The 19,130-nt window shown below is 37.2% G+C and overlaps 1 protein-coding gene and 1 long non-coding RNA gene across 2 annotated transcripts; both read left to right on the top strand.

Moving 5' to 3' along the window:
- The first annotated feature begins 1,711 nt into the window (after window positions 1–1,711).
- On the top strand, window positions 1,712–3,401 carry LOC130742726 (uncharacterized). The gene is made up of 3 exons (XM_057594826.1): window positions 1,712–1,893; window positions 2,004–2,048; window positions 2,594–3,401. Exons 1-3 carry the CDS (start codon window positions 1,747–1,749, stop codon window positions 3,017–3,019), a joined length of 618 nt encoding a protein of 205 aa, XP_057450809.1. The 5' UTR covers window positions 1,712–1,746; the 3' UTR covers window positions 3,020–3,401.
- Window positions 3,402–5,353: 1,952 nt separating this feature from the next.
- Window positions 5,354–9,507, top strand: LOC130742725 (uncharacterized). Its single transcript, XR_009021254.1, has 2 exons — window positions 5,354–8,245; window positions 9,259–9,507. It is a non-coding gene; the product is annotated as an uncharacterized LOC130742725 (long non-coding RNA).
- Window positions 9,508–19,130: the final 9,623 nt, after the last annotated feature.

The raw sequence follows: 19,130 nt of genomic DNA, 5'->3' as shown, positions 1-19,130 counted from the left end.
AGATATTTATTTTAAAGAACAAAAATATATATGAACTTTTTATTTATTTAAAGGTTTAAAATATAATAAACTCGTGAAATTTAAATATGGGCTCTTTTTTAAATATGAGATCTTTATTTAAATATTTATAAAGAACAAAAATAAATAAATTAAATTCATGAAATTTTATAAATATATAACAATGTTAGTAAAAATATTTATTTTAAACATTTAAATAAATGAAAAGCTCATATTTACTTTTGTTCTTTAAAATAAATATCTATAAAGAACACAAATAAATGTATTAAACTCATATGAAATTATACAAATATATAACAATTCGTTTTTTCATAAGTGGAAATAATTTATACGAATTTTTTGGAGAAAGTAAATTTTAATGTGAATGTGAAGAAGTTATAGGCTACTTTTTTAAAAAAAGGAGAATTTATAGGCTACGCTTCTCCAACCGTGGCAGTAACCAGTGTTAAGGCCACACTTTGGGAAACAGTGGCGTTTCCCAACTTTAGGCCACGCTTTATTGACCGTGGCCCTACAACTGTTGCTTTTTCTAAAAACACACCAGTTTGGTAAATATATTTTTTTAACCCTATTTTGGTAAATACTTTTTTTTTTTCACATTATTCATATTTTTTTTTCTCTAAAATGAGGTGATTTGATTGATAAAGGAGAAATAAATATATAGAAAATGAGGTGGAAAAGGAGTGGAGACGCGTGTCTATCATAACTGTTTTGGAAAAGATTTTCCTTCGCAAAGTAGAAATGTGCGCCGAAATCAAGCTTCGAAGATAAGGAACAAGGTGTATGATCTTAAACACTTACACTATGTTTGGTTGTGGTGAGATAGAAGAGAGAGATGAAAGAGAGAGAGATATAGGAGAGATTGAGCAACTACCTTTGTTTGGTAAGAAAATACTGTAGACAAGAGAGAGATTAAGGGTGGGTTTCTTCACATTTTTTGGTCTTCGCAAAATGCAAAGAGATTGAACAAGGTTGCTTTTTTTTTTCTTCCCTATTCTTTGCAGTTAGCGGTGGTTTTAAACCACCACTATTTGCTTCTGACCCCACTTAATTTCACTTTTCATTTAAAAAACATTTTTTTAATCAAAAAGTTACCTTTTTCTCTCTTCCACCTTATTTATTCTTTTCTCTCTCTATTTTATTTCTACAATATCAAACAACCTCTAAATCTACTCTATTTTTTATCTATTTCTCTCTACTCAACTTTTCTCTTCTCTATTAAATTTTGGTAAATTTCTTTATTTGATTAAAATGTGGCATTATTCATTTTTCTCGTGTACTCAAGACAATTCTAGTGTACGTTTTTTTTTTGTGAATAGTACAATACACATTCATTGGTTTTCCTAATTATTTGTTTTATTGCAATAAAAAATATAAAAACTAAAAAGTAATTTCCTTGCAAAACCGCGAAAGAGAAATTTCCAATGTGAGAAGAGAAGAGGAGATAACAAACTGGTAACAAACTCGTGAACTGAAACACCGCGCGGGAAGTGTGACTATAAAACGGGTTTGGATTCTCTCATGTGTAAAAAAAACTTGAGAGTGTCAAGTTTCATCATCTCACCATTAATTTTATTTTATTTTATTTTTCGTTTATTATCTACACAAAAGTTAATGGTGAGATGATAAAACTTGACACTCTCAAGTTTTTTTACACTTGAGAGGATCTGGATCCTATAAAACGCGCCCATTCCATTCCACATCGCAGTTTGCGTTTAGATCACACCAATGGCAGAAGAATTCCCAACGATGGATTCGCAAGCAAGCTTCGCCAGGAGACGACCTCCCAAGAGCGACAAGCTCTTCCTCGAGGACTACTTCCACCTCCTTCACTCTCGCCAATCGCTTCATCTCACCATGAATCAACTCAACCAGGTTCAATCCACACTCAAAACCCTACTTCATTTCAATTTTCGAAAATTCTCCTCAATTAATTTGATCTCTGAACATTTTGCGATTCCTTTTCGTTGATTTTGCTTGTTCAGGTCATTCGCATTCACGGCTTCAAGAAAATCCACCACGCTGTCAAGGTTCGATCGAATTCCTGTTTGGTTACCGAGAAAATTTCATTCTCTCTGTTTTTCGATTTTACTTCACGAGATCTTTAAATTCAACGCTCATGATTACAATCAGTAGATATAGATTACCAAATCGTAGTAGTACAAGTGAATCTGCAGTACTTAGTCCAGAATTTCTGTTCGTCCAAACTACTGTGATTTTTTTCGATGAATCTCAAAATAGCAAGAGGTAGTTCATGAACAATTTCGTTTTCAATTGCAAGAAGTATCTTAATACTGAAATCAACCACACTATCAAGGTACTATTGAATTGCTGTTTGGTTGCTGAGAAAATTTCATTCTCTCTGTTTTTCTCCTTAATCGATTTTATTTAACGAGATTTTGAAATTCAACGCTCATGAGTAAAATCAGTAGATCTAGATTACCAGATTGTAGTAGCACAAATCAATTTGCAGTAGTTAGTCTGTGAATTTCTGTGAAACTTGCAAGAGGTTGTTATGAACAGTTTCGTTTCGAATTGTGATGCGTATGTTAATACTTCTGGATTTCATTCGCAGAAGGTGTTGATTGATGCTGTGGAGTCGCTGGATCTGGTGGATCTTCCGCGATCCACACTCTGCCAGAGCGTATCGGCGTTCGCGGCCGTGTCGCTGGACGAGGCAGTGGCGGATCTCGGCGAGCTGAACTGGCAGGAGTGCTGCGTCACCTCCGTCGAGACGCTCGGCTCCTACCACGGCGGCAGCGGCAGTGGCGGTGGCCAGAGCTCGCTTCCTACTGGCGTTTCCTCCGATCAGAACCTTCAGCTCGCGATTGTGCAGAGCCACGCTCACAGGACCAAAAGAATGGGCGAGATCTATGGTGGTCTCGTCCTTGAAGCTTCAAGGAGGAGCATGCCAGCGAAGAAAATGGTGCCGAAGCGGAAGAGGAGCACCACTTACTCTGCCGCGTCAACTGTGGATTCTGCTTCACTCGCTTCATGCTGAATGAATTGACTCACGTCACGATCGATATCTCTCGGTATCTCTTTCTGTTTGAATTGGATTGAAGAATAACTGTTTCACTCTATTAATTTGCACATTCTATTGCTAGTTTGCTACATACTCAGGTTTCTATTTCTCAAATTCCTCTTTTTATGTAGGGATAAATACTTAAGTGCAAAAAACAGTGTTCTCAATTAGAGTATGAATGTGTAATGTGCTAATTCAAGAGTGGATTTCATACTTCATATTAGGTTTGGTGGGTTATGGAATCAAGCTATTCTCTAGGCTTGTAATTTCTTTTTTCATATTTGAATTACATATATCACTCTGATTGAATTGCCTCTCTAGCATAAATAAGTGGGTTTCTATTGATTCATGTCCCTAAGGATGGTTGTGTTTATTGCATGTTTACTTCTTCTTGTTGCATGTTTACTTCTTGTTCTTGGTAGAACAGATAGCATCCAAGTTAGACTAATTCATCTGATGGTTATAATTACCTATAAGATCAACAAATATGAGATTTCCTGTAACATAATACAATGACGAAAGTATTACATTTTGAGGTGTTTTGAACAACTAGAACACTTTTCTCTAGAATGGTCGCCGATAGTTTAGTATGCGTGTGGATATCCATTGAAGTGCACTGTGTACAAACTTTTATTTCAATTCTTAAAAAAAGTTAAATTCACATCTTATCTCAAGTGTGTGCTAGCGTTCGTTTGCATTAGTAAGGATTGTAATTCAAACTACTATGTATGTAGCTTTACTGAAGCAATACTTCTTACAAGGGAACAAGACTGAAGCAATACTTCTCAAACAACCCTCCAGGTCCAGGATAAAAACAGAATAAAATGGTAGAAATAGGCCATTTCCAGACGCCACAGGATTAGAACAGAGAATAAAATGGTAGAAATAGTTACCCAATTGCAGTGTGGTCAATCAAAAAGAAACAAAAGCAATGGAAGCCTCTATCTAGCTGATACAAAGATGAGTAATAAGCTCTCATTTTTCATTCCTAAACACTTCCTTCAAATCCCACGGTGCTCCACCAGCCATCAGCCTCATCGATCACTAGTGATGAATAAATCAAAGCAGTCAAATGGAATGGTAATGATATTCAAAGAAATCATGTATAAAGAATTACTCTCATCTTCATCCTCATGGGCAGTGCGCCATTCACTTTCACGGAATCTTCTGTAACAGCAGCAGGCATAGGAAAATTCAAAAACATCAGAATTGACGAAACTAGGCATTAGAAATGAAAGGGACATAATTCTCACAAAAATACAAAATTGGGACTTTGCGATACTACAAAATGATGCAGTAGTTGATGAGTCATTAATAGAAACAAAAATGCTTTCTCTTCTATGCAATATAGTTTATTATGCCAATAACATTGACTTATCTATCTATAATCTATCTATCTATAATCTATAATCTATCTATCTATCTATCTATCTATAATCTATCTATATCTATAATCTATCTATCTATAATCTATAATCTATCTATAATCTATAATCTATAATCTATCTATCTGTAATCTATAATCTATAATCTATCTATCTATCTATCTATAATCTATCTATAATCTATAATCTATCTATCTATCTATCTATAATCTATAATCTATAATCTATCTATCTATAATCTTCTATAATGTATATAAAAGCAAAGTTTTTACAGCTTCGAGGATAAATTAGTCATTTAAAAATTTATTGCACTACAATTGAAATTTTCTGCATGAATATTTTAGTAAAAGTACACATTATTTTTGTAAGATTCAATCCTAGCCGTTCATAACTTTTGTTGCCCTTCTTTATTGGGTGTTAGATTTGCCACCCCAGGCAATAGATCTAACACCCCACTTAAAAGTGGGGAAATACCAAAATGTCCCTCCGTGTTTATTTTCGGAACATAAAGTTCCGAATTTTTTCGGAACATAAACTTCCATAGGTAAGTCGGGAGAACAGTCAATATCATATTTTTATGATGTTTCGGAACATCATATTTCCAAGGCTTAATACATCAGAAGGCCCCTGTAATTGTAAAGGGAATCAAATCCAGGGCCTAGAAAATTTTTGCATCAAATTGGGTCCCTAGAAAATTTTTTTTAATTCAATTAAAGCCAAAGTGTGCCAGCTCTCAATTTTATCCCAGTCAGCATTTCCACGTGGCTTTTATTATTATTTTTTAATTTAAAAAAATAATTAAAAATTATTTTTAATTCCATCTCAGTTAAGTAATCAGAAAAAAAATTAAAAAACTTAATAAATAACCTAATCTAATAATCTAACCTAATCTAATTATAATAAATCCCTAATTGAACCCTATTCATCCCATCACAAAAGAAAGATCTGACCACCACAAACTTCACCCATCTCTCTCGGCCCTCATCAAAATCACATGTTCCAGTTTCTTCCTCTTCTCACCTTTCTTCCTCTTCTCTCGATCTGGGTTGGGTTGACTCGATCTAGATGTGGTTGGGGGTTGCAATGGGTGTGGCTGGGTTGGGTTGTGGTGCGTGCCCAGAAATGTTTGTGAGGTGTGTTGTAAGTGCCAGAGAAGGTGTACTGTAGGGAGCAGAGGCATGGTCCATGACGGAGTAAGGGGTGTTGATTTATAAGTATATTGGCATTTGGAACAATCAATTTTGGCTGCTTATTTTTCCTTGTTGGTATTTGAGTTCCTCGTAAGGTGGTGTCATGTCCAGCAACTGATTGTGAGGCTTGGTAGCTAAGGATTTTTTGGTCTTTTCTTTGGTGAATTGTGCAATGACTCTACTCATGTTTTTCATTTGGGAGATGAAATTTAAGTGATTTGCAGGGATCGTTGGTAGTTGGTTGCAGAGTGCCTTAGTTGGTGGCAGGAAGTAGGGTGCTCGCATGGATGATTTGGCCAGGAAATTGTAGGAACTGGAGGGATTTTTGTTTTGTGTGTCATTCGGGTTTGCTCGATCTTCTCATCTTCATCGTTTCTGGGTTTTTTCGCTCTTGTTTTTGCTGCTTTGAGTTGGGTTTTTTGAGATTGGTTGTTGTTGTTGGTGATGGAGGAGGAAGGAGAGCTTGAGTATTGTCTGGGTATTTTTGGTTTCTTGCTGGAATTTTATTTTTGGTTGTTGTTCTTGGTGATGGAGGAGGAAGGAGAGTTTGGCTTCTTGTTTAAGTTTTTAAATTTTTTTTTTCTGATTATTTAATTGAGTTGGAATTAAAAATAATTTTTAATTATTTTTTAAATTAAAAAATAATAATAAAAGCCACGTGGAAATGATGACTGGGATAAAATTGAGGGCTGGCACACTTTGGCCTTAATTGAATTAAAAAAAAAATTATAGGGACCCAATTTGATGCAAAAAATTTCTAGGCCCTGGATTTGATTCCCTTTACAATTTCAGGGGCCTTCTGATGTATTAAGCCTATTTCCAATATATTTCAAAATGTTATCTTCCGAATGGTACTTCTGCCATTTTTTTAAAAAGCCTGAGTGTTAGATCTATTCCCTCGGTGGCAAATCTAACACCCTTCTTTATTCTATTGTTTCATTCTTTTGGGTTTCCTAAGCCCCTGTTACTGTTTCACATCTTTCTGAATTCCCCTCCTCTGCAATCTCTCATCTTCCATCCGTTTATTGTATGCCTTAATGGATACTTCAGCTTTCGCTCCAATTTCATCATTTCATTCTCGAAGTTTAATCAGCAGTGAGAGAAACCGCGCGAGACAACGCTCTCATAAGAAGGAACCCTTCTTATGATTTTCTCCTTCTTATTCCCCTTTTGATTGTGGGCTTGATTTTTAGAACCCCGATTTCTCGCAGTTTGGGAGAAATCCACAGCTTTTGTGTGCCGCCGCTGCCTCCGCCTTTGATACCGCTGCTCGCCGTTGTTTCCTCCGTTCATTGCTGCGTTGGGTTTCTTTCTCGGCCTTGGTTTATTGTTGTTCCTCGAATTTCCTTGCCTCTGTTTTGGCTTATAAACCTGCTTCTTCTTCTTTTTTTTTCAATTTGTTATTCAATCTATTTGTTTTTTCTTTGTGCTTTGTGTTGCATGTTTCTTTTATTTCCCTTTTGTTTCTTAACCTTGATCTTTTGGAGATTTTCCTTACTCTACAGGTTTAGTGAAAAAATGGCTCATTTTGTCAAGGTAAGCCCTCTTTTGTTAATGCGTAGGTTTTTGTGTTAGTGGTGTATACTAACCAGTTCCCTGTTCTGTAGTTGAGAAAAGGGTTTGAGTTGCCATTGTGATCAACGACATCTGCAAGCCCAAGAAGTGCCTCAGAGTATAAGAGATCTGAATGATACAAAATTTGTAGTTGTGTGATGCCAATGCTATACGTGCATATATATTATTCTATGTGGTCATCACATCCATTATATTTTTGGGATTTCTGGGTCAATTGTTAAGAGAGGTATAACCTCATTTAAATTTGTTAAGTAGAACAATTTGAAAATGTTTACTTTATTTCACTCAACATGTGAGCCTGGAATTGCTCTGTTACGATCTCTGCTTAAACCTTTTTATTTTTGAGTTGTAGTTCCTTTAAAACACTTTTGCAATGGACTCGGGAAATAGATTCAGGTTTATCTTATCACATTATCAAGAACCATTCATTCTCAAGAAACATTCGTCTGTATTGTCTTGGTGACAAAAGAATGTATTCCTAAGATAGATTCTAACATTTAAATGACTATTGTGAGTCTTGGTTCATTTTTCATTCTTAACTTTGTGTGCTTGCCTTTTCTTTCCTTTTTTTAACAATGGAACATGTGATGCAAATGAGAGGGAGCAGGGGGTATCTTGGGCTTACGAACACGGTAAGAGAGAAAGAGAAATAGGGCTTGGTCTCTTTACTTGAAAAATTAAAAGAATTTGGGTGAAGTTAGCTTGGTGCAGGTGGTGGCAACAATTTGAGGAAGGATTCTTCTATGGGAAACAAGTGTGTCCATGGATAATAGATTATTTTGTTGGTTCCTCCTTCAACCCCTTTTCGTGGTCTGGATATGGCGCTCTACAGAACCAAGGGAGGAGAATGTCGGCGATGATCTTGGATACAAGCGACTGAGTTCGATGAAGGGAAGATAGAATGAAGAGCGAAAGCAAGGTAGGGTTTGGAATCAGAAGAAGAGGAGAGAAGAGCGCAACGGAAGAGTCAAGGACGAAAAAGGAGTAAATGATCATGAATTCAGAATTACGGATGGAACCTCTATTTCTTCTTCTACAATTTTTTATAGAAGGTAACTCTTTCTACCTCATTTTCTCTTCTCTGTTTCTTTCTTTTAATTTACCTCCCTCTTTTTTTGTGTTTGCCAATTACGATTAAGTTTTTTTCATTTTCTATTTCAGTTTGATACAAATGGGGTTTTTTCTTTTATTTTATTTTTTGTTGTTTTATTGGTGTGACCATTTGAAGCTTTTTCTAAATCTATCAATTTTGAAGAATCATGCTACTGGGATTGCTAAGTATTGTTGAGGGATTTAATGGGCTGATGTTTGAAATGACTGCACGGAAGCTGCAATTGCAGCAATTTGTGTAGAACATGATTATGTGATCCATAAAGGTGATTAGAAACTAAACGAGGCAAAGAAACTTTAATCATGCGCTCACTATAGTGCTGATTTTTGGAAAGACTAAAGACTACATCAAAATTATTTCATAGCCAAGATATCTTGGCAGTGCATTTTTTAGGCTAGAGGGTTAGACATTTTTTTTTTGAAACGTATAATGGTAAGTAGTAGTCTTTTTGGGCTATGCTTTCTACTATCTGAAAATGAAATTAGATGGTAAAATTATCAACTAAACTACGACAAACGGATGGTGTTCAGTTATTGGTTGGAAATTATGCCAAAGATGAGTTTTATTCTTCATCCTACACTGCATCACATTTGGCCTATAAATTATATTCCAACTGAATAGCTTTAAAAGTATTTTCCAGTTACCATGGAAGATGAGGTGTAGAGGTTTGTAGTTCTTGACTAAATGTTTATCTCCTTTGTAAAACTTGAAGCTTTGCCCCATCCATTCTCCGCAATGAACTCTTATCACCTCTTATGTGCTCCAAGATCAATTTTTCAGTATTTAATTTCAGCTTCTTGGGGGTGCAACTTTGAAGCTTCAACAAACATGAGTGAACCACCAAACGAAGATTTTTTGTTCCTAAAGTATAGTTTTGGTGCCTTTAGTCTTGATAGCTCAAATTAGTGTATGTTCTGAACAAAATAGTAGTTAATGTTTGCAAACTCTTTGCAGGTTCATAAGTTGAAGAGGAAGCTAAGACATGAAAAGAATGTTCAAAGAGTGTTATAATTCCACTGTATCTGATCCATAGATTAAAGTTACAAAAGGTTATTACCTGTTGGTCGATACTGAGTGTCCATCTAATATAACATGCATATTTAGATTCCTACATGGAAACTTGCCTTTGTGAACTTAAAGGGCCTTACTCATCGAGAGAAACTCTTTGAGTAAACACTTAATATAACATACATAATTCTTGGATGCTGAATGTGAGATACTTTTCTGTTACTTTTTCCACTACAAGGCAAGACTTTGACAATTGATTCTTTTAAAGTCTAGATTTGAAGTTGATATCATCTTAGCTTGCCTAACATGTTGAATGTAAGATGCTTTTCATTTATTATTATTTTTAGTTTCATTTTTTTTATATGGAGGTTGACAACTTAGTAGCAGCGACGCTTATGGGGGCTTATGGAAGCTACTCTTTGGAATGGAGCAGTCCTAATATGTTCCAACCTGTTGAAGTGCAGGAACCAAAGATGAAATCACTGATATGGTGGAACCAATAAAATATGTATACTTTCCAAGTTCCTTTTTTCTTAACTTATATATGTTTTTTCAATCAAGAATATAATTAAATGATGCTCCATTGTAATAAAGTAAATAAAAAATAACACAATATAAATATTCTTAATGGAAATTTTGTTTCACCTAATTCTGTTTGTTACAACTCTATATTAATGGGTTTTGTAAGAAAGAGAGATTATTGCTTGCAGAAGAAGTGCTTAGTGAAATGGTTAAGGAGGGTTTTGAGGCACGACATATGCTACTTTAATAAATGGGTATGCTGGGTGGGGGAGCTTGACGGAGTCAATCAGGTTGTGTGATGAAATGGTGGAAATAGGATTTTTTCCTAATATTGTTTACAATTCAATTTTACACTGGCTTTATCATCTAGGAGACATGTAGGAGAAATCATTGGGCTAATGTGACATGATTGATAAGCACATATGCCTTGATCTTCGTTACATGACTGAAGCTCTTAATCTTCATAGCCGAATTTCAGACTTTATGTCATCCGCTTTCTCATACTTCTTTCATGGCCTTTTCTTATTCCTTCTAATGAATAACAAATTTATGATAGAAATAATATCACTTAATTTAAGTGGGTATAAACTAATAATTGACACTATTTTCGCTGTTTTTTAAATTTAAGTTTCATTAATAAAAAACTTAAGTTGATGGACTCTATATTATGTTTGTAACTGCTTCAATATCTTTTTATAACCCCAATTTATTTTTCATTACGAAAATCCCTTCGTAGCCGCTCAACTAAAGCGGGTAGTCAAAAAAGTGAAATATTTAAATATCACTTATGGAATATATTACTTAAAATTAATCTTAGAAAGTGAATTGTTACACCTATTAAAACTTTCCTCAAATTTATTTCATATCGTTTTCTATTATCTAATCACAGTTAAATTTGAGGAAAAACATTGGAAAACAATTTAATGAAAATATGGTTTGTTAAAACATTTTTTGTTTTCATTTTTAAATTCTTCAAATTTAGTAAAACATGTATGTTTTGACTTTTTATTTACATTTTCACCGTCATCGTGGTCTCTTCCGCTGTCATCACCACCGCAGTTGCGCTCGCGATAAATTAATTCCAAAATAAAACTTCCAAATATATATTTTATTATATCTAAAATTAATTAATCCTTTAAATTTATAAAATTTTATGTGGTGTATTAAATTGCGCTCGCAATTCGACCTTATTTTGAAAAAAAATCATTCTTAAAAGAAAAAAGAATGTCCCTGAGGGTTAGATCAAGTGGTAACAATTATGAGACATAAGACTTGAGGGATATGAAGGGTGAAGGGGTCAGGTTCAAACCCTGATGAAGGAACTAATTGCTAACAACTAACATTTTTCTATAAAAAAACCATGAGCGTTGCACGGGTCACAAGACGAAGATAAATAAGTTAAAAAAAAATAGTTACACAAAAAATAAAATCGAACAATCAACACAAAAAAAAAACTTACAAATTTATGTTCCTTATATCTAAAATATTTTTTTTTAAATCCATAAAATATCTTTAAAAAAATCATAAAAAAAAAATGGAGATCCCCGTGCATCGCACGGGTAAAAAATACTAGTTTAAAGTACAAGAAGAGTCTTCCTTCCCTTAATTTCATAAAAACAAAAATGAAATATCATTAATACCGATCCAATGAAGAACAGGGCATGACAGCATGTGAAAAGAGAAATACATATGCATCCTAATTGCTTAGCACTTTAGTGTAACTCATATATTAAGTCAATATAGCAACTATGGTCCTTAAATAATAAATTGGAAAAATGATCAAAATATTAAACCAAAGTGAAACATAAGACTTTTACTAATAGTTATCTTCTTCTAGTTGGATCTCCGACGTCCACAAGTGAAAGTTGCCCCTTAGAAGCTGCATAATCAAGGTGTAACCTTCGTATGATTCCTTACTCGTATATAGCTTCATAAAAAGCTTGCTTTGAAAGATGGCAGGCCTTGGATGGAAAGAAAAGAAGATAAATTTCGAAAATTGAATACAATATTAATGTAATTCAGGATAGAAATCAAACCGACAAACCTTTCCAATGCCAGTAAAAGTGAGCAATCTAGCTCAAACAACTAAAGGGACTACGATAGCAGGAAAGGAGGGAAAGGTACGTACTACTAAAGTGCCATGGTTTTATTGCAAATTTTAATCTTCCATCATGATAAAGAAAACCTCAAATCACCTAATGCTGATGGAAAGCATGTTACGAATACCATTTTTTTTGGCTTAACATCATGAATCTTTAGAGGAGGCAAAGAGTTAACCCTACAACCCAATTGAAGGGACTAAAAGAACAAAATAAAATAATTAGAACAATTACACTAAGAATTTACATAATGTGAATAAATAAGTCAAGGATGAAGAACCCACTTGTGCAATTAGTAGAAGTGAATAACTTCCATAATTGTCAACAATATACAAGTCTTATGAAGGGGAAGAAAATAACAGGATCAAACAGAACAAACCTTATGCCTATTCTGCATATCAAAACCAAATATGGAAATCTAAACAAATACTCGCCAATAAATCACAACAGCCACTGACCAAGCACGACAGGCACATGAACAGAGGTTGAAGCAAAGACATCCTGATAAGGGTGGTGATCAAGCACGACAGGCACAATCGAGCAAGAAATATTATGGTCAGTGGTATAGGAACAAGAAGAATAACGAGAAGTGGCGTCGTGATAAATGGAGAAAGAGTGAAGGATAAAAGAATTATAGTTGTTCATCTCACAAGTCTAAGCCCAACCCCCAGAAATTTGGTTCTAATCGGGACAACATAAAGGTTTTAAACAATAACTCTGACTACAGAACGACAATAGATAAGAAGAAGGTTGATGACCCGGGTTTATATGATGTTTTTAGGGTTTTTCCTTGTAGGTTTTGAGTCTTTTTCTTGTGTCTCATGTAGTGTTTCATGCATTCTCATGCATTTTTATCATTTCTTGAGTCTTTGTTTTGTTTTGGTAATTTTGTAGTTTTATAGGGAGTTTTCTTGCATTTTAAGTTAAGTTTAGGACTTGCATGATTTTCTTTTGTTTTATGAAGGACCTCTTGTGCTAATGAGCTCTTGGAGCTTCTAGAATCTTCCTTGACTTGTTGGTTAGGTTTGGAGAGCAGAAACTGAAGGAGAAAGAAGGCCAAGAAGCATGGAATTGATGGAGAACTTAAAGAGGATTGAAAAGAGGAGTTTCAGAAGCCAAAAAGTCATTTTCAGGCGAGCTTAAGCGCCTAGGCGCTGGGAATGGGCGCCTAGGCGCCAATTAGGTCCAGAGGCATGTTTTTCAACATGCAATTGGCGCTCAGGCGCTCTGAATTGGCGCATGAGCGCCCAACCTCGTTTATTTTGCCTATAAATAAGGCTTAGGCCAATTTCTTTGGGAATCTTGGATACTACTTTCATTTTTACATAAACTCAGAGGTAGAGGAGCATCTAGGAGAGTGTGAGAGGGCTTCCAAGCTTGTAATTCAGGTTTTTAGCCAAGCATGGCTCTTGTCATGCTTGGCTAATCTCTCTTCTTTTGCTTTGGATTTCTTTGTAAGACTTTTTATATTTGAGTTATAATCTTAAGTTCTTTCCCACATGTTCTTCTTCTTCCCTTGAATCCCATTTTCTGAATTTCAATCTAAGCTTGTATGCATGCTTGCTTTATACTATTCTATAATCAGAACGGAAGTTTGTTATAGATTAGGGAACCGATTTGGGATTATCCCTTCTATGCTTGCTACTAGGAATAGAGGAAGGGTTGGGGTTTGATGGCCTGAATTTGCATGATCTAAAACCTCATATAAATGACTAAGTATACAAGGAATTGGGCTTAGCTTTTCGTATGAGAGAATTGCTTATGTGAGGAATCAATAAGTGAGTAAATAGGCTATATCATCAAGGAGAGATCCATGAGAACATGTGCATAGAATGATGTGCTTGAATTGATTAGTTGAGCAAGAACCCAAAGTAAATCACTCTTTCTTTTCATTTTCTGTTTCATTTCTGAATTTATATTTTCTTTTTCCTTATTACTACTTCAACATATGTTTGCCTCAATAAAACAAACCTTCAAACTCAAAGCCTGAACCGAATCTATTCACTCACAATCCCTGTGGTTCGATATTTAAAACCGGGTGGATTCGTACACTTGCGGATTTACCAACAAAGGTGCAGTGCTATTGTTCCTGATTGGAACATTGAGAGCTAGGGTAGTACCTAGAGTGTGGTGTGATTGCACTAGAGAGAGAATATAGAGAGAGAGTGTGTAACTAAATTTCATGTGTTATTAAGAAATGAGCCAAAAGTCCCTTACAATTGGTAACTGCCACCTATTTATAGGTTTGGGGTGTGGGCCCCGCATGCTAGCCTATTCCTAATGGGACAGTTGGGCCGCATGCGTAGGCCCAGTTTATAGGCCAAGTGACCCGCCAATGGGCGGGCGACTCTAGGGCATTGCCCCTATAGGAGCTCGCCCGGTCCAGAAGTCCACAAGACACCAGGCTTGAGGCACGATAGCCAAGCGTGTCTTAAAGAATTTAACAGTCCCTTAAGCTTAACTTAGATCTAAAACATGCATTTATCATAGGTCGCCAACATGGTGTTTCAATCGAAGGTTGCCAATACAAGTCCACAAGTCCATAAGTCCACAAGTGTACTGGCGGCGAGAGGTGAGCTCGAGAAAGCGGGTACGGAGGCGACCGGGAAAACCGGATCGACGGTTGTGGCGATCAACAACTTCAAATGGACACCATCTTTTCAAATCCACTTCCATTTCAAATCCATCATACGTCACTTCAGAACTGAAGCCGGAAGGTATTTACATCAATCATGCGCGTTCATTCCCATTAATGCGCCGCCTGCTCTTCCCAAGGTAATCATTCACTCCACGTGACCACCACGTGCTCCATGCCAACCGTCACCCTGTGCCTATAAACACCCTTTTCCTCCATCATTTCTCACTTTCCAAACTCCACTTTCTTCCTCAGATTTCCTTGAGCAAACTTCCGGCGTACCTCCGCTCCGGCACCGCTGCCATCAATCCTTTCTTCAACCCTTTGTTTATTTCATCCTCCGGTGAGTCTTCTCCTCCCTTGCCTCCGTCCTCTTCTTCGCTGTTGCAATACTTTTTTGGCAACAAAGTCTTCCCAATCTGTCCCCGACACCGCTAACCATCGCCAACACCAACTCGTCAGACAACGACGACTCCGCCAACTCATCAAGTCCCTGAGAATCCCAGCCCTGTTCGCCAAGGGACTGGCGAAAAAGAAAGCCATACTGGCTTGGGGGAAAAAGAAGGTTGATCCGACTTGGCCGAAAAGGAGACTCGCTCTGACCCGGGCGAAAAGGAAAAAGAAGTTCCATCTGATTCTTCCACCATGTTGCGCGACGCCACTGACCCCATGGAATTCTTGCTTTCCGGTATCAATCATGACTACCTGGAAAAAGAAGTTTATGGTGAAGGGGTTGAGGACGCGGGACAAGAATGTGTGGCGTCATTCCTGCACGCCGGTGCATCTTTGCCCACGCCTTCAGGAAGCTTGGGGCCTCTGCTGCTGAAGGAGAGATGCTCCAAGCTGACTACGCCGCGCTCCAAGCAGAACACGCAAAGTATGGTGACCGCCTGGACAAGAACGTGGCAGGGGTGGCGAGAGAGAGAATTGTCGTTGAGAAGAAGCTGGAGTCTGTTGCAAATGAGTTGGCCGAGGTAAGGGTTGACCTTGGTTACCACGTCGAGAAGATCACCGATCTCGAGGTGGAAATGAAGGAGAAAGAGCAAGAGGCCCAGTTGGCGCTGGCGGCCAAGGATGACGCCCTTGCTTTGAAGGATCAAGAACTTAGCTAGATAAGGGCGGAGCCTGAAGAGAAAAAGAAGGAAATCACTGAAGAGAAAGAGAAGGCAGCCAAGGCGAGGGAAGCAGCTGCGGATGACGCCTATGAGCAGCGCGAGGAAGGTTTCTACCTATCTAAAGATCAGGCTCAATGTCTTTATCCTAACATAGATTTGTGCCTCATGGGGATGCTTAAGGAGATAACGGATGCTGGACTGATCGGGCCGGAAGATCCACCAAGATTGGGGCCAAATCTTTGGGCCGCAGGAAATGAAGAAGAAGAGAATGAAGATAATTAGTTTTTGTATTTTACCTTTACCGTGTTGCACCCTGTTTTTCTTTTTTGCTTTCTTTTAGTTGTTCGCCCTTCAGGGCTTTATGTAAGCGACTCGCCCCCTGGGCCTTAATGCATTTCGTTTTTCCTTTAGTTATCGTGCTTTCGCCCTCCGTATTAGCACACTTCTTGTTTTTCGTGAGCAACAACGTGCTCGCCTTCCAAAGAAAAATATTGCAGCAACAACAATTCAAAACTAAATCTCCAAAGATCTTGTTGCGTTTTTCCCAAGTAAAGATAGAAACAAATCTTTTATCAAAGAATGTTTCAACAAATAACAACCCACAATTAAAACCCTTCGGGTACAGCTACTTGAATCTCAAGTAACTTATAAAAACATATCTTCATAAGATCTTCAAGGGCCCACAATCACGTTCCAAGCAAAGTACTGATGTCCTAGCTTCACGAAATCGGATGTCAAGGCATTTGCTTCGACATCAGGTTGTTTTTGACAAAATGCAAGACAACAATGTGACAACAATCTCCCCTTTGTCAAATTTTGTCTAAAACAACTTGAGAATCAGAGAGGGTAAGCAAAGAGAACCAAAGGTCCCCCTTAGTAGCAGAACTCCCCCTCAAATGATGCATCCATACCAACAACAAGTAAACTCCAAAGTCACCAAATACTACTCCCCCTTTTTAACACAAATTTGGCACAGGGTGCTCAGCATAAACAAACCATAACTACTAAGACCAGAATGACAACAATTCATGAACATCTTCAATAACTGACTTCTTACAACCGGTAGATGGTTCAGAACCCAAGGTAGATTGATGGATTTGGAGATCAAGTTTGGAGATCAAGTTCAGATGTGTCAACAATGGGGTTTGGATTTCCAGCAGAGGGTTCCATATTCACATCTGAAGTAATCTAAACTAATGTCTCAACATGGGGTTCAACATTGGGAACAGAAACAAATTCAACTAATATCTCATGAATCACACTAGGCACAATAGCATTAGGATATGCACTTACAGATTCACCTATGCTTGCATGAACAGTTATTGGTGCATTTGAAACTTCAAGAGAACTTGCAACAACAAATTTCGTCCTCCCCTCCTTCTTAACATCTACACCAGAACTCTGAGATTTAAGAAGAGCAACATCCTTTGAATATGATCTATTCACCTTAGATGGATGTGGAGACATCTTTTCCTCGCCGAAGAACTTGACTCTAACTCCTTCTTTAGGTTTCCACTCTTTCCTTGCTGGAGCTACTAGTGGATTAGTCATTGGTTGATCATGAGACTGAAGATATCCATATAGCTTGTAACAGTAGGGCCTTATATGACCAAGTTTGCCACAGTGATGACATCTCCAAGTAGATTTCTTGGATTTTCTGAACTGAGGGTACACATGTCGTACAGAATGATGCGACATTGGGTCTGACATTGGTTGCTTAGTTTGCTTTTCAGATGAAGTAGACTTATTTGCATTCTTGTAGCTGAAGCCAATCCCTTCCATATCTCCAACTGTTTTCTCAACTTCCAGAATCTCCTCTAACACATTAGTACTATTATTCATCATACGAATAGACTTTTTCATACCTTCAAGCTTTGAGTTCAGTAATGTTACCTCCTCCTGCAGCTTTGCATTAGTAATATGAAGTTTCTCATTCTCCTCACGCAACTTGCTGATGGTCTTTACTTCTTCTTGCAAGCTGGAGTTATTACTCTGAAGTTGCTTCTTCTCAGCAACCAAATCCTTGACTTCTTTTCTCATTTTCTCACCATACATACATGATTCCTTCCACTTAGCCAACAACAATTTGTAGGTTTCAACTAGTTCTTCATTTGAGATAACCTCATCACCATCACTTGACTCAGCATCAGAATAGTACTTTCCAATGAGAGCTTTTACATGAATAGCCTTGGTTGTATCATTCTCATGTTTGCCCTTGAGTTGAAATTCAGTGTTCTTCACATTGTCCGACACATTGTCCAGGGCATTTGTATTTGACGTTCTACCAAACTCTTCAACGCTTTGTTAAGAAATGATATAGCTTCTGCAATACTTGCATTAGTATCAATCTCCCTATGATCTTTATCTTCTTCAGCGTTGGACACAAAAGTTATACTCTTCGCCTTCTTCACAGATCTACCATTAAGAGACATCTCAAAGGGTTGCAAGGAACCAATGAGTTCATCAACCTTGATGTTACTGATGTCTTGGGCTTCTTCAATGGTAGTTACCTTCATATCAAACCACTTGGGGAGGGACCTGAGATTCTTTCTTGCTAACTTTTCTTCAGACATGGGTTCCCCTAGGGCAAAAGAAGAGTTGGCTAGATCCCTAATACGCATGTGGAACTCATATATGGATTCATACGAACTCTTGATGTTCCTTCATGGACAGTCTTGAGAATCTCCCATGCTTCTTTAGCCACAGTACATGTGTTGATTAGCCTGAACATATTTTTGTCAACTCCATTAAAAATAGCATTCAAGGCTTTGGAGTTTCCAAGAGCTTCGTCATCTACTTTCTTTGTCCACTTTTCTTCATGCTTCAATTCAGTTGTGGATGCTATCACAGGATGTTTCCACCCCTTGACTATTGCCTTCCATGTTATACTGTCCATAGATTTGAGAAACACCATCATTCGAGCCTTCTAGTAGTCATAATTGGTATTGTAAGGCCCTAAACTCATTTTATGCTATTCAAGTGGAAAATTGAATAAAAATGAAGGTTTTGACTAGGGTTGAGTTTTGACAGATTCTGCCTGTCACTTTGTGCGAACTTTTGAGAGTCTTAATGATCTCATTTGGGAAAACTTCCTTGATGAGCGTTGTATCCCTTTAAGTTAAGAAAATTCTCCAAGTGGTTTCAGGTCATTCCGATCTCGGTAGCTCGAGATATCCTCGTTTTAGTCACTGTGGTTAGGGTTGTACAATGCCAGCGGATTAATTGATATTTTTTTCTTTTAATTCCGTGTTTGCTCTTGTTTTTAATAAAAAGGGATTGAGTTTTCATTAGGTTCAGATCTGATTGTGTGTGTAATTAGTGGGTCTAGGGTTTGCTTTGGGTTGGGCTTAAAAAGAAAAGAAAAAAAGACAAAACCCTAGCCCATCTATAGTGTAGCCGCAAGTTGATTGGGGTGAAGGGGGGGAGGAAACCCTTATTTCCTTCTCA

The sequence above is a fragment of the Lotus japonicus genome, chromosome 3, assembly GCF_012489685.1.
Source record: "Lotus japonicus ecotype B-129 chromosome 3, LjGifu_v1.2".
NCBI classification, from domain to species: Eukaryota; Viridiplantae; Streptophyta; class Magnoliopsida; order Fabales; family Fabaceae; genus Lotus; species Lotus japonicus.
This window is presented reverse-complemented; position numbering and strand designations above follow the sequence as displayed.

Coding starts and splice junctions, on each gene's coding strand:
- LOC130742726 (XM_057594826.1), top strand. CDS start 1,747: ATGGCAGAAGAATTCCCAACGATGGATTCGCAAGCAAGCTTCGCCAGG. Junction 1,894..2,003: donor CCATGAATCAACTCAACCAG/GTTCAATCCACA, acceptor TTGCTTGTTCAG/GTCATTCGCATTCACGGCTT. Junction 2,049..2,593: donor AAATCCACCACGCTGTCAAG/GTTCGATCGAAT, acceptor TTTCATTCGCAG/AAGGTGTTGATTGATGCTGT.